At 36.0% G+C, this 15,566-nt stretch overlaps 1 protein-coding gene across 3 annotated transcripts in view; it reads left to right on the top strand.

Moving 5' to 3' along the window:
- LOC123561019 (xylulose kinase-like) overlaps window positions 1–15,566 on the top strand; it is an 81,748-nt gene that overhangs the window by 7,102 nt on the left and 59,080 nt on the right. For 2 of the 3 annotated variants that reach the window (XM_053552314.1, XM_053552315.1), the window contains exons 4-10: window positions 3,845–3,925; window positions 4,236–4,322; window positions 5,509–5,601; window positions 6,182–6,283; window positions 11,216–11,347; window positions 12,710–12,769; window positions 13,829–13,951. In XM_053552314.1, the coding sequence (XP_053408289.1) occupies window positions 3,845–3,925; window positions 4,236–4,322; window positions 5,509–5,601; window positions 6,182–6,283; window positions 11,216–11,347; window positions 12,710–12,769; window positions 13,829–13,951 (678 nt within the window). Of the gene's footprint in view, window positions 1–3,844; window positions 3,926–4,235; window positions 4,323–5,508; window positions 5,602–6,181; window positions 6,284–11,215; window positions 11,348–12,709; window positions 12,770–13,828; window positions 13,952–14,689; window positions 14,806–15,566 lie in introns of all 3 variants that reach the window. The other variant, XM_053552313.1, reaches the window with a different exon arrangement.

Below are 15,566 nucleotides of genomic sequence, written 5' to 3'. Positions count from 1 at the left end.
GTCTGTCCGTCTGTCATAATTCATGTCTGGTGCATAACTTTATAACCATTTAAGGTATTGGCTTTAAACTTGGCATATAGGTAGATGGCAATGAGGTGATATGTAGAGCACTTGAACCTGCTCTGAAGGTTAAAGGTAAGGTCACAAATTGAGCTCAGAGGTCAAAATTGTCAATCATATTTTGTGTCTCGAACATAATTAAATAACCAGGCAAGATATTGACTTCAAACTTGGCATGTAGGTAGGTGTGATGAGACTATAAGTGGAGCACATGAACTTGGTCTGTAGGTCAAAGGTCAAGGTCTCAGCAAGGAGAAATCTGCCCTTATATTTCATGTCCAGAGCATAACTTTTAAACTATTAAACTTACACTTTTAAAGGTATTGACTGAAACTTGGAATAAAGGCAGTTGTTGATACAGATTGCAACGGTTTACAACTCTCCCCTCCCACTCCCCACTCCCCATCCCCCATTTAGCTTCTTGACCTTTAATATTTTAGTATTCTGTCACCTGCCTTGTTGGCATTGAGAAAAGTAAGATATGTTTCTATGATCTTTTCATTATGGTTACTATGGTTACAATGTAAATTCATTTGTGTTAAACTTCATTGTTCAAAATGATAACATTTAGCAAGAAAACTTACTTACTTACTTACTTGATTAAATATGTATTAAATGTAATGGCAGGACACGCCATATATGACATACATTTTCAGGTTGTGGACATATTATATATGACATACAGTCGAATACCGTTACCTCGATATTCAAGGGACTGTAAAAATTGCATTGACGTATCCAATGTTCGACGTAACGATATCGACTATCTGGGACTTCTTTGTACTTGTGTTGGACGTCTATATTGTCATTATATCCAATGCTTTTTTAGCTCACCTGTCACAAAGTGACAAGGTGAGCTTTTGTGATCGTGTGGCGTCCGTGGTCCGTGCGTGCGTAAACTTTTGCTTGTGACCACTCTAGAGGTCACATTTTTCATGGGATCTTTATGAAAATTGGTCTGAATGTTCATCTTGATGATATCTAGGTCAAGTTCGAAACTGGGTCACGTGCGGTCAAAAACTAGGTCAGTAGATCTAAAAATAGAAAAACCTTGTGACCTCTCTAGAGGCCATATTTTTCACGAGATCTTCATGAAAATTGGTCAGAATGTTCATCTTGATGATATCTAGGTCAAGTTCGAAACTGGGTCACGTGGGGTCAAAAACTAGGTCAGTAGGTCTAAAAATAGAAAAACCTTGTGACCTCTCTAGAGGCCATATTTCTCAATGGGTCTTCATGAAAATTGGTCAGAATGTTCATCTTGATGATATCTAGGTCAAGTTCGAAACTGGGTCACATGGGATCAAAAACTAGGTCAGTAGATCTAAAAATAGAAAAACCTTGTGACCTCTCTAGAGGTAATATTTTTCATGAGATCTTCATGAAAATTGGTCAGAATGTTTACCTTGATGATATCTAGATCGAGTTCGAAACTGGGTCACGTGGGATCAAAAACTAGGTCAGTAGATCTAAAAATAGAAAAACCTTGTGACCTCTCTAGAGGCAATATTTCTCAATGGATCTTCATGAAAATTAGTCAGAATGTTCACCTTGGTGATATCTAGGTCAAGTTCGAAACTGGGTTATGTGGGGTCAAAAACTAGGTCAGTAGATCTAAAAATAGAAAAACCTTGTGACCTCTCTAGAGGCCATATTTTTCACAAGATCTTCATTAATTGGCCGGAATGTTCACCTTGATGATATCTATGTCAAGTTCGAAACTGGGTCACGTGGGGTCAAAAACTAGGTCAGTAGGTCTAAAAATAGAAAAACCTTCTGACCTCTCTAGAGGCCATATTTCTCAATGGATCTTCATGAAAATTGGTCAGAATGTTCACCTTGATGATATCTGGGTCAAGTTTGAAACTGGGTCACGTGCGGTCAAAAACTAGGTCAGTAGGTCTGAAAATAGAAAAACTTTGTGACCTCTCTAGAGGCCATATTTTTCAAGAGATCTTCATGAAAATTGGTCAGAATGTTCATCTTGATGATATCTAGCTTAAGTTCGAAACTGGGTCACGTGCAGTCAGTAACTAGGTCAGTAGATCTAAAAATAGAAAAACTTTGTGACCTCTCTAGAGGCCATATTTTTCAAGAGATCTTCATGAAAATTGGTCAGAATGTTCATCTTGATGATATCTAGGTTAAGTTCGAAACTGGATCACGTGCGGTCAAAAACTAGGTCAGTAGGTCTAAAAATAGAAAAACCTTGTGATGTCTCTAGAGGCCATATTTCTCAATGGATCTTCATGAAAATTGGTCAGAATGTTCACCTTGATGATATCTGGGTCAAGTTTGAAACTGGGTCACGTGCGATCAAAAACTAGGTCAGTAGGTCTGAAAATAGAAAAACTTTGTGACCTCTCTAGAGGTAATATTTTTCAAGAGATCTTCATGAAAATTGGTCAGAATGTTCATCTTGATGATATCTAGCTTAAGTTCGAAACTGGGTCACGTGAGGTCAAAAACTAGGTCAGTAGGTCTAAAAATAGAAAAACCTTGTGATGTCTCTAGAGGCCATATTTCTCAATGGATCGTCATGAAAATTGGGGAGAATGTTCAGCTTGATGATATCTAGGTCAAGTTTAAAACTGGGTCATGTGCGGTCAAAAACTAGGTCAGTAGGTCGAAAAATAGGAAAACCTTGTGACCTCTCTAGAGGCCATATTTTTCACGAGATCTTCATGAAAATTGGTGAGAATGTTCACCTTGATGATGTCTAGGTCAATTTTAAAAGTGGGTCACGTGCCTTCAAAAACTAGGTCATTAGGTCAGATAATAGAAAAACCTTGTGAGCTCTCTAGAGGTCATATTTTTCAATGGATCTTCATGAAAATTGGTCAGAATTTTTTATCTTGATGATATCTAGGTCACATGTGCTCAAAAACTAGGTCACTTTGTCAAATAATAGAAATAACGACGTCATACTCAGTTCAACACTGGGTCATGTGGGGATAGGTGAGCGATTCAGGACCATCATGGTCCTCTTGTTTTTTCAGAGGGTTTGAAAGGGGGAAGAAATAATATAAAACGTAAATACGATTTTAATTTTATTTACAAATAAAATATCTTAATTAGCATTATCATTTTTATTCCTTCGCTAAACAAGTCTGAATGCAGCAGTAACGTTCCTTGTTGAGTAGCCATTTTGGACTGTGCTTCAATAACGAAAATTTGCCAGTTAAATACCCGTATTGTTACTCAATCCAAAATGGCAGATTTTTACTCCGTCAAACAGAAAATATTTCATCCAAATTATTGTTTTATTTGAAAACAGCTTTTATGCTTGTACGGTGTTTTATAACACTAATTATTGGGAATTAAATGCAAACTTCCTGACATTTAAATTGGATTAAAGATTAAATAACAAACAAAACAAAGACACAAACTAACTTGAATATGCTTAATACATCACCGGACAACAATAGGTTGATTTTCACACCTTACAAATAACATGGATATTTTTTGACAAGCTGTGATATCGACGAAACCAAGTGTAAAAACAGTACAGGTAAGTTGACGGGACTGAAAAATCTCATCGAGCTAAACAAAATATCAAGCTAATCATATCGAGGTAATGATAAAGTTATTAACATTAAGATAAATAGGGAAAAATCGGGACCGACTCAAACACATCGTGCTAACCGGAGTATCGAGCTAACCGATATCGAGGTAACGATATTCAGCTGTATATATTTTGAGGATGTGTTTAAGTTTTATATGCTGTACATATGACTTAGATGTTCAGGCTATGGTCATACTATATGATGACATATATTTTCAGGCTCTGGACATGCTGTTAGATCAAATGAAGAGTGAAGGATTTGATTTTTCAAAGGTTGCTGGAATATCTGGAGATGGACAGGTATGTTCTAGTTCAAAAATACAGTTTTATACCATTACATTTATACTGTTTGTAATAATTAAGAGGAAAAATCTGTTAGTTAAATGATCGACTAGTAGCTTCAATAAGAAAATTCCAGTGTAACTTTAAACAGCTAGAAGATATATGCATATTTTCCTTCTCATTAACATAAGTTAGCCTGCAAGATATATTCTTAGTACTGTAAAAAAATATGTTGCAAGCATTATTTTTTTGACCACTCAGAATTGCTAGTTGAAAAATTTGTCTTAAGTTGAGAGACTGTCAAATATCTCATATTCTATATTTGCAGCAACATGGCAGTGTTTACTGGAAGAAGGGAGCTAGAAATGTTCTGGGTAACATGCAGCCTGACAAGTCTATGTATGAACAGCTTAAAGTAAGTTATTTCTTTCATTGCCAAGAATTTATATTTATCAATAAGATAAAAGGACCCAAACTTAGAAAAGCCTTAAATCTCTTGTCCATTATATCTATTATCTAGAAGACGCAGATTGTTATCTGTTAATATATGTGGTGATGCAACAGTCATTGTTGCACACAGGGCTCTGACTAAGTCATGGCCACTTTAGAGCTTCCAACTTTACTCAAATCTAAATATACCAAAGTGAAATTCTGACATTGGTTTTATCAATTAAGTACTGATAATCATGCAAGCATGTCAACATGGTTGATTACCTCCCACTTATCCAGAATATGCAACTAGTTAAGTTTTGTATGTAAGCAGGTGTCTCAGTAACCACTGAAACTTCCCACAGTTGTTCACTGTGGTAAACTGACTTGCATGGCACAAGTTCCATAACTCTAGCTTGCACTTGTAGAACTAAAGAGTATTTTTTCAACAGCATCATGCAACTGTGGTCAGTTGAATCAGTACTATGCCAGAAGTTTTTAGCAGGTATCTGACAACTTTGCCATACAGAATGTAAGTGGAGGATAAATTACATGATACACTGTTTTTTCGAGGGCTGAGCGCAATACTGTCTTAACTCATTCTTTATTTAATAGGAGTTATGGCAGTATTGTGTTCAACCCTTGTTTTGTCAAGTCCTGACTGAATAGTTTGCTTCACATGGGAATCAGTCTTGCAACTTTTGGACTTTTTGTCACGGGACTTATGTAGGAACACTAAAGGACTTTTTGTCACGGGACTTATGTAGGAATACTAAAGGACTTTTTGTCACGGGACTTATGTAGGAATACTAAAGGACTTTTTGTCACAGGACTTATATAGGAATACTAAAGGACTTTTTGTCACGGGACTTATGTAGGAATACTAAAGGACTTTCTGTCACAGGACTTATATGGGAATACTAAAGGACTTTCTGTCACAGGACTTATATAGGAATACTAAAGGACTTTCTGTCACAGGACTTATTTAGGAATACTAAAGGACTTTTTGTCACGGGACTTTCTGTCACAGGACTTATATAGGAATACTAAACGACTTTCTGTCACAGGACTTATATAGGAATACTAAAGGACTGGGACTTATATAGGAATACCACATAGAAGAATTTGGGAGAAGACGATGGACTTAAATTAATGTTGTATATTTTTTTCAGGACTGTTTCAGTTTGAAAGATTCACCTATATGGCAGGACGCAAGTACTGGTTCTCAGATTATACAGCTTCAAGATGCCATAGGAGGAGCTATGGTTTGTACTCAGGGCAATAAGTTACATATTACATAGAGAGGAATGAAATCTTTGTTGAAATTTTGTAACTGTAGTCAATATTTATCACCTGCTTAAGAAGTGCATTAATTACTTTGTCAAAGTATGTTTTGACAAGATGCATTTCATTATTTCATATAACTTAATTCTGTTTGATATTGTTTTGATTCACTTGAATTTTACTTTTGCACCTATGCGCCAGTCTTTCAAACTGTCTTTCTGTCAGTAAAGTTAAAATTTTGTTTTTACTTCTTATCTTTTAAATCCAAAGATTGATTTTGACATCACTTGGCATAAACTTTCAGTTACAGCAAGAAATTCTTTCAGTAGTTGAAACATTGCTTTTATCCATCATCTTCAAGTTTCATTTGTTTTATATGATTGAATATGTGGATGAATTTAAAACTTACATTTGATATCTATGAGTTATATTAAGAAAGATGCTTGTTATCATAGCAAAACAAAAGTTGTGCTGTAAATCTTTTGATAGATAAAAAAGATGTAATTAACAGATTGAATTATAAGACGAGTTTAATTCTGATAAATGCTCTGAATTCGCCAGGAGCTTGCACGTCTGACTGGTTCCCGTGGATTTGAGAGGTACACAGGGACCCAGATTATGAAAATATACCAGACAAACAGAGAAGCCTATGATAACACAGAGGTAGGTGTTCAAAATTATTATGCCCCCGGCATCTACTGATGCGGGAGGCATATAGTGATTGTCCTGTCTATCCGTCCGTTCGTTCGTTCATCCATCATTCCATCCGTCCGTACGAGGTTAACCAGATGGGACTGTTTCATCTAGCATCAATACCCCTTACTAGAATGACTTGATACTAATGCAGATGTTGCCTGTGACCATTCCTCATCTTCAAACATCACCTGACCTCAGTTTGACCTTGGCCTCGTTTTGGACTTAGGTTGCTTTGTATCGACAAGGATGCCACCGGGGGCATCAAGCGTTTATTGAACTCAGCTCCTTGTTTTTGGAATAGTGATATTATCAAAATGCCTTTTTAGCTTCTAGAGCAAAACATATCTTGAAGGCATCAGTTGCTGAATGGTCAAGTTCAGGGTCAAGTTCAGGGTCAAGTTCAGGGTCAAGTTCAGAGTCAAGTTCAGGGTCAAGTTCAAGTTCAGAGTCAAGCTCAGGGTCAAGTTCAGAGTAAAGTTCAGGGTCAAGTTCAAGTTCAGGGTCAAGTTCAGGGTCAAGTTCAGAGTCAAGTTCAGGGTCAAGTTCAGGGTCAGGTTCAAGTTCAGGGTCAAGTTCAGGGTCAAGTTTGTTGACTTTGAATCAGCTGCCTCTCACTGCTGTGGGTTTAAAGTAATAGCATAAGGTCATTTATCCGGATGACATATAACCTGGACTTGGTTTAAGGAAATGAAAATCCTTTTATGAATTAAGGGCAACCTGTGAGTAAACTTGTTTTAGAGGCAATGTTACTATATTTCTAAAGATAAATTATTATATCAAAACATTTGACATGTTAAATAATTCCAGATAATGTCTTAAAATCAGCTTTACTCTTTAAATCATGGTCAGATGTCTGGAAAACAAGCACACAGACATATACATTTTATTTCACCATGCTATAGATCATATGTTTATTTATGACTGTGGGAAGGTCCAGATCTTTCAATTAAGTCTAATAAAAAATCATACGCATTACCCTACCTTTTTTATTTGCCAGATTTTCTCAGTACATTTTGAAGTTTTGAAAAATCGGTTAAATCAAATTCTATATTGTATAATTTTTTGTTTTCATCCGAATGCACTGATCTTCCTAATCAGTTTGTTTTATGTACATTTCATAGTAAAATACTACTAGGAAATGAAAATCCTCCACAGCAATGACACGGCTACTAAACGCTAGCGCCACCACCAAATTGTGGTGATAAGGAAAAGAGCTATCGACTTTTCCGTGGTGCAGCTATCGCCCGTTTCTACTTGTAAACACGTGAGTAAAATTTATATTTTATCTTATATTTTCATTGATAAAACTTTTTAGCCCACCATCATCAGATGGTGGGCTATTCAAATCACTCTGCGTCCGTGGTCCGACGTCCTTCCGTCCGTCCGTCCGTCCTTCCGTTAACAATTTCTCGTTATCGCATCTCCTCAGAAAGTACATGGGGGATTTTGACCAAACTTTGTCAGAATGATGTATTGGTACCCTAGTTGTGTCCCCCTGAAAATCAGACTGATTCAACAATTTTTTAGTAAGTTATGGCCCTTTGTTTACTTCTATTATTTACATAGATTTATATAGGGAAAAACTTTGAAAATCTTCTTGTCCAAAACCACAGAGCCTAGGGCTTTGATATTTGGTATGAAGCATCATCTAGTGGTCCTCTACCAAGACGATTCAAATTATTTCCCTGGAGTCTAATATGGCCCCGCCCCGGGGGTCACACGGTTTATATAGACTTATATAGGGAAAAACTTAGAAAAACCTCTTGTCCAAAACCACAGGGCCTAGGGCTTTGATATTTTGTATGTGACATCATCTAGTGGTCTTCTACTAAGATTGTTCAAATTATCCCCCTAGGGTCAAATATGGCCCCGCCCCGGGGGTCACATGGTTTACATAGACTTATATAGGGAAAAACTTTGAAAATCTTCTTGTCGAAACCACAAAGCCTAGGGCTTTGATATTTTTAATGTAGCATCATCTAATGGTTCTCTACCAAGTTTATTAAATTATCCCCCTAGGGTCAAATATGGCCCTGCCCTGGGGGTCACATGGTTCATATAGACTTATATAGGGAAAGGCTTTTAAAAACTTCTTGTCAATGACCTACAGCATTCAAATTTGGACCACATGTATGGTTTTGAGTGGCAAGATGAACCTTGACATGAGTTGACCTTGATTTTGACCTAGTGACCTACTTTCACATTTCTGTAGCTACAACCTTCAAATTTGGACCACATGCATAGTTTTGTGCACTGAAACAAACTTTGACCTTGACATTGACCTAGTGACCTACTTCCACATTTTTGAAGGTACAGGCTTCAAATTTGGACCACATGCATAGTTTGGTGTTCCGAAATGAAATTTGACCTTGATTTTGACCCAGTGACCTACTTTCACATTTCTCAAGCTACAGCCTTCAAATTTGGACCACATGCATGGTTTTGTGTACCAAAACAAACTTTGACCTTTACATTGACCTAGTGACCTACTTTCACATTTTTGAAGGTACAGGCTTCAAATTTGGACCACATGCATAGTTTTATATTCCGAAATAAAATTTGACCTTGATTTTGACCTAGTGACCTACTTTCACATTTCTCAAGCTACAGCCTTCAAATTTGGATCACTTGCATAGTTTTATGTACCGAAATGAACTTTGACCTTAAGATTGACCTAGTGACCTACTTTCACATTTCTGTAGCTACAGGCTTCAAATTTAGACCACATGCATAGGATTGTGTACCGAAACAAACTTTGACCTTGACATTGACCTAGTGACCTACTTTCACATTTTTGAAGGTACAGGCTTCAAATTTGGACCACATGCATAGATTTGTGTTCTGAAGTGAAATTTGACCTTGATTTTGGCCTAGTGACCTACTTTCACATTTCTTAAGCTACAGCCTTCAAATTTGGACCACATGCATTGTTTTGTGTACCGAAATAAATTTGACCTTAAGATTGACCTAGTGACCTACTTTCAAATTTCTCAAACTACAGCCTTCAAACTTGATGCACATGTGTACAAAGAACTTTGTCCTTGAAATTGATCTAGTGATCTACTTTCACATTTCTCAAGCTACAGCTTTCGAATTTGGACCACATGCACAGTGTTGTGTACGGAAATGAAATTTGACCTTGAGCTAGTCAGTGAGATTATAAGTCTTGAAATTTGGAACACTCAAAAATGGCACATTGGTGGGCGCCAAGATCACTCTGTGATCTCTTGTTTCGAAAATCGGAGAATGTAGTTCCGTGTAACAACATTTTTACTACAGGTTGGCTGTGATTTCATTAAAATGATATGCAAATTGTGGTGTCAGGAGCTTTTCTCCCGAATCTGACAGTGGCACATTTTCATATCTGCCAGTATTCGAACACCATTCCGATGAATAGACACACTGTAAGGACATACCTGCGCATGCAAATGGTGTAGAAATGATAAATAATTATATACGCGCACACCATGAATAATAGAATCTCGGGTTAGAAGAAATATACCAGAATTTTTAAAAGTGGTGGCGCTATAACTCTAGTGATGGCGCTATACAGTAGTGGTGGCGCTGTTACGACATTCAATAATACGAACTGCTGACGTATCCGAAACAAAACAAACACCAACATTCTCTAATTGATAATTTTCCCGCAAGGAATTATGTTATTAAAGAAAGAAAAACACGATCATAGTTTAGTTACCTTTATGAAACATTCTCTGTCCAAGAAAAAAAGAAGAACAAAATACTCACAGACCCTTGGGACTCTTGTAGTCAAAGTAAATAGTTTCCTTTGTTTAATGTTAATGTAGAATTATTTCTAACTTTAAATATTCTACTTCAATACAAACGTAAGTGTACTTTAAATTCAGGTCAAGAAAAATAGTAGCAATACTTTTTATTTCAAACATAGATTTGTGTTCAGGAAATAATTTGAAGATAGTGCAGAATTTATTTGTTATATTAAGATTCTGAAAGTTACTCCCCTTTGTTTTTATACGTCGTTTGATGCCATTGTAAACAAAAGACCTTACTTTCACAATTCTTTCTGAAAAGTGAGTACAGTACATTTTCAGTTCCAATCAATTAAATACGATTAACCAGTAGAGCTTAGATGTACAATCTGAATCCATATACATGTAGATTATTTTACGAGCATGTAGAGGTTACTACATGTATTTTGTTGAGTAACGTAATTTGGGTGTAGTGTGGGATAAGTTGATAACATCGATTATTGTAGATATTTCCGTGGCTGGCAGACAGACATTTTCATATATTAAAATTGAATATATCAGCCATTAATCCTATACAACAGCGCCACCACTACTGTATAGCGCCACCACTTTCAAAATTAGTCGTGTTTTAACTTTTTACTGTGTCTTTCGTAATTGTTTGGTGTATGGGAATACGTGTAATTCATTTCTACACCATTTGCATCCGCAGGTATGTTCTTACAGTGTGTCTATTCACCGGAATGGCGTTCGAATAGTGGCAGATATGAAAATATGCCACTGTCAAATTAGGGAGAAAAGCTCCTGGCACCACAATTTGCGTAATATATTAATGAAATTACAGCCATCTTGTAGTAAAAGTGTTGTTACACGGAACTACATTCTCCGATTTTCGAAAAAAGTATTATCAATGAAAATATAAGATTAAATATAAACTTTACTTACGTGTTTACAAGTAGAAACGGGTGATAGCTGCACCACGGAAATGTCGATAGCTCTTTTCCTTATCACCACAATTTGGTGGTGGCGCTAGCGTTTAGTAGCCGTGAATGAAGAAACTTTTTCTTTCATACTCATTTCTAATTGAATAATAATGTCTCCATTGGACCATTACAGTCTAAAAATAGGAGCAATCAGGTAACAGTGAAAGTAATACTGATTCCTTTATTTTCAGAGGATATCGCTGATCAGTAGTTTTGCGGCCTCGTTGTTCATGGGAGACTATGCACCAATAGACTTTGGTGACGGCTCAGGTATGAACCTCCTTGACATCAGAAACAAAGTTTGGGCATCAAAATGCTTAGAGGTACTTATATGAATATATGAATTTTCCATTATTAAGTTTGAAATAATTGCCATTTATGCTAGTTGATCTGTAATAACACTCGGCAATTTCTGTTTGATAACATTTTCTTGTTAGGCAATTCAACATACACTGGCTGTAAATGTAGCTCAGTGCACATTATGACTTTTTTTGTAAAAAAAAGACGGAGAATTCCAAAATCGAATATGGAATATATATAAAGTGATAATTATAGGTTATTAGATTTGTATCAAGGGCCTCCCTGGCCGAGTGGTTAAGGTCGCTGACTTCGAATCACTTGCCCCTCATTGACTCGGGTTCGAGCCTCACTCAGGGCATTGAATTCTTCATGTGAGGAAGCCATCCAGCTGGCTTACAGAAAGTCGGTGGTTCTACCAAGGTGCCCGCTCATGATGAAATAATGCACGGAGGGGCACCTGGGGTCTTCCTCCACCATCAAAGCTGGAAAGTCGCCATATGACCTATAATTGTGTCGGTGCGACATTAAACACAACAAAAAAAAAAAAAAAGAAATATGCACGAGAGTTCTGCAGCGGAAATATTGCGTGACTTAGGAGCGCAATATTGTTTCGTGAAAGAACAAGTGCATATTTCTAGATACAAATCTAATAATATTTTTATTACATACACGCAGTACACTTCTAATTATTATATAAATGATATAGATTTGTTCTTTAGCCCGAGTAAAACTGAAAATATTGTCGTTAAAGAACTTTTAAACGCGACAACATGCACGAAAATGACGTCACGCACCTGATATGAAATTTGAACATCAGTATGGAAAAATATTGACGTTTCAGATTCCATTGAAACTTAATGGAGTTATTAAATAAGTATGTAATAATTGTCGTTACAGGCGCATTACTTTAAATCAGGTTACTGAAATACAGTCAAACCTGTCTATAAAGACCACACTTGGGAGAGCCAAAATATGGTCTTTATTGGGAGGTGGTCTTTATTCACAGGTTAAAATACATTGTAAATGTTAAAATGAGAAACAAAATATGTGGTGTTTAGGGCCAGGTGTTCTCTGTTCAGAGGTGGTCTTTAACACAGGTTTGACTGTACTATTGAACCCCTACCTGAAACAAACGTGATACATTGAAAAAGACATGGCCATCATTGGCGTCAGAGGAAATGGCACTTATTCTTATTATATACATAAAGATAAAATTTATAAATGTAAATATATAAAATCAAAATCATCTTGAGCCTAGCTAGGCTGTAAAAAAAACAATTGTTAGATTTCATCAACAAGACTACAACGTCAGTTGGTGAGCATAATATGGTTGCTACGATTGTCTTTTGTTGTCTATTTTCATGGTCTGAATATTAATATTTCAGGCATGTGGTCCTTGTTTAGGGGATAAATTAGGTGAGCCAGTACCCTCCAAAACAGTTGTTGTAAGTATAAACCTCTTAAGTTTTGCACAGTTACTGTGAAATCATTAATATTCATGGGGGACTAATTTTTGTGAATTTCATGGCTGAGTCAATCCACAAAATTTAATCCCAACAAACAAGTAAACTTTCCATTCATTTTATGTTCAGAACTTGAAATCCATAAATTCATATCCCCATGAAATAGCCTTTTGACCAAAACCACGAAATTTCATGTCAACAAAATTAAATGATTTTACAGTATTCAAATGAGAAGATATTATACAATACTTTCTACACAGAATAAAAGAGTTTTACATGCTTGCCTGTGTTAGACAGGGTTTTTCCTACCCAAAGGGAAAGTGCAGAATGAAAAATGAGCATAAGCGACATTTTTTTATCCATTTTGACGAGGATTGGGAAAATAGCTGTCATTTACAGGTAAACAAGCATTGTTCTTGCCTATTACATTCAAAATAGATTATGATGACAAATGAATAGGCGTATTACCTGGCATTATTTATTTAGTTTATGATCTCGTAATAGTGCAAGTACTTTGTGACGTCTATAAAGAGTACGCTATCTTAAACAAAGTTTTTCCCTGGGGAAAGACAGGAATTTCTATCCCTGGCATGTGATCAGACAAATGTATACTTTCCCTGGTAGGAAGGCAAGCATATTCTTGTTCATTTGATTGATTTTATAAACCCAGTATAGTCCTTACCCTGCTAAATTTCTATAATGAACTTGTCCACCATTCAATTTGGACAGTACCATTAACTGTTAAAAGGGGTGCTTACAGAAAAAGATACTGGCTGGCGAATTTTGCAGATCTTGATCAGACTGCATGGATGTGCAGGCTGATCATGATCTGCACTGGTCGCAAAGGCAGAATCAGTCGTGTCTAACATAGTAAGAGAGAGACATGACTGTATACTGTAGTAAAACATTGTCTTGATAATACCCAAAGACAGAAAATTTATATATTCTCTTCGTCAGTTGAAAAAAAAAATTTGAATTTTATTTTACTGGAAAAGCTTTTTTCTCCCAGCTTCATTTCAGTACTTTCTTTTGATATTTTAGGGCAATGTCTCATCATACATGAGTAGAAAATATGGGTTCCCATCAACATGTAAGGTTGTGGCTTTCACGGGGGACAATATGTGTTCGCTAGCTGGGCTGGCCCCAAGAAAAGGAGATATTATGGTAAGAACTTCTTAACAACAATTGTAGGTCCGTGGTTCATATTATTAGCATGGTTTGGTCTATAGTTCAACACTAAATTTTGCTGGGCCGAAGTCAAAACTTGAAGAAAAAGTCTATGAAAATTAATTTTTGATGTCATGTAATAAAATACTTACTAAAAAGCTGGACGGTCAATAAGTGTATGATAGTTACCAGTATTGTTTGATGAATAAGCATGTTGTATTGGGAGATGAGTTTTTACATCATAGGTCATTTTGACATGAACTTCTGTTCAAAATGTCAGTGGTAAAACTTTACTTATGGTTTCAGTTCTTTAATTTTATACCTATTTTTCTTTCATGTTAGTTTGACTTTGTTTTAATCCTATAGGTTGATTAAGGTCAGATGGACATTTCTTTTGATACCTTTTAAAATTGCCTGAACTAACTCTAGTTTATATGATATAAATATATGGAAAATGAGTCATTAGTTTATGTTTGTTTAATATCTAGTTGAAATTTACTCATTTTACAAACTTGATGAAAGTCTAAGACTATGAAATTATTGTAAATGGCAGACTATTTGAATTAAATGATTTTAAGATTGCATAAATTTACAAAATAACTGCAGTGAAAAAATACTATTTCTAATTGGACTGTTTTTAAAATTTAAAATGCGTAAATTTTGTGCTAATTTCTTTAGTAAAGGAAATGAAATATATTTACAAGCTGCTTTAATAGGATATCATGTTTAATTCAGGTAAGTCTTGGTTCAAGTGACACAGTGTTTCTATGGTTACCTGAGGCCACACCCGGAACAGATGGTCATATATTTGTTAACCCACTTGACTCAAATACATTCATGGGCCTTGTTTGGTAAATAATATTTCATTTCACCTTCCATGTGTCACCAGGGCCCCTTAAATCCTGTAGACTACTGCTAGCATTAGAGATAAAAAACATTGAATGAATCTACCTATATATATGAGCCACGCCATGAGAAAACCAACATAGTGCGTTTGCGACCAACATGGATCCAGACCAGCCTGCGCATCCGCGCAGTCTGGTCAGGATCCATGCTGTTCGCTAACAGTTTCTCTAATTCCAATACCACTAGGCTTTGAAAGTGACCAGCATGGATCCTGACCAGACTGTGTGGATGCACAGGCTGGTCTGGATCCATGTTGGTCGCAAACGCACTATGTTGGTTTTCTCATGGTGTGGCTCAAATCATTTAATGAATCTACCTATATATATATATATATATATATATATATAATGCAGTTAGCTTTTTCTCTGTTTGTAGTAAGCTAGTACCCTGTAGTGTTCTGCAGAGCTGGGGATGACTGTGTGGTACAGGGCTTGTGTTTAGTCAACATATTTGTCTGCTATTTAAAAGTTTTAGGTTTAGATTTAAGGTTTTATAGCTACGCATTGACAGATGGCATGGAAAAAACCCAATGCTATCTAAAAGTTTCTATTAAGCAAAAAAAATAAAAAAATATCGAGATGTCTAAGTTCTTACAAAAATCTGTGAATGAATTTCTGTATTTTTTTTTCTCACCTATGAAAAAAGTTTCTCGCCTATGAGAAAAGTATTCTGAATGAAAAACTGGTGTGAGATTAACTTTTCTTGT

Source organism: Mercenaria mercenaria, chromosome 10, assembly GCF_021730395.1.
Source record: "Mercenaria mercenaria strain notata chromosome 10, MADL_Memer_1, whole genome shotgun sequence".
NCBI lineage: Eukaryota > Metazoa > Mollusca > Bivalvia > Venerida > Veneridae > Mercenaria > Mercenaria mercenaria.
This window is presented reverse-complemented; position numbering and strand designations above follow the sequence as displayed.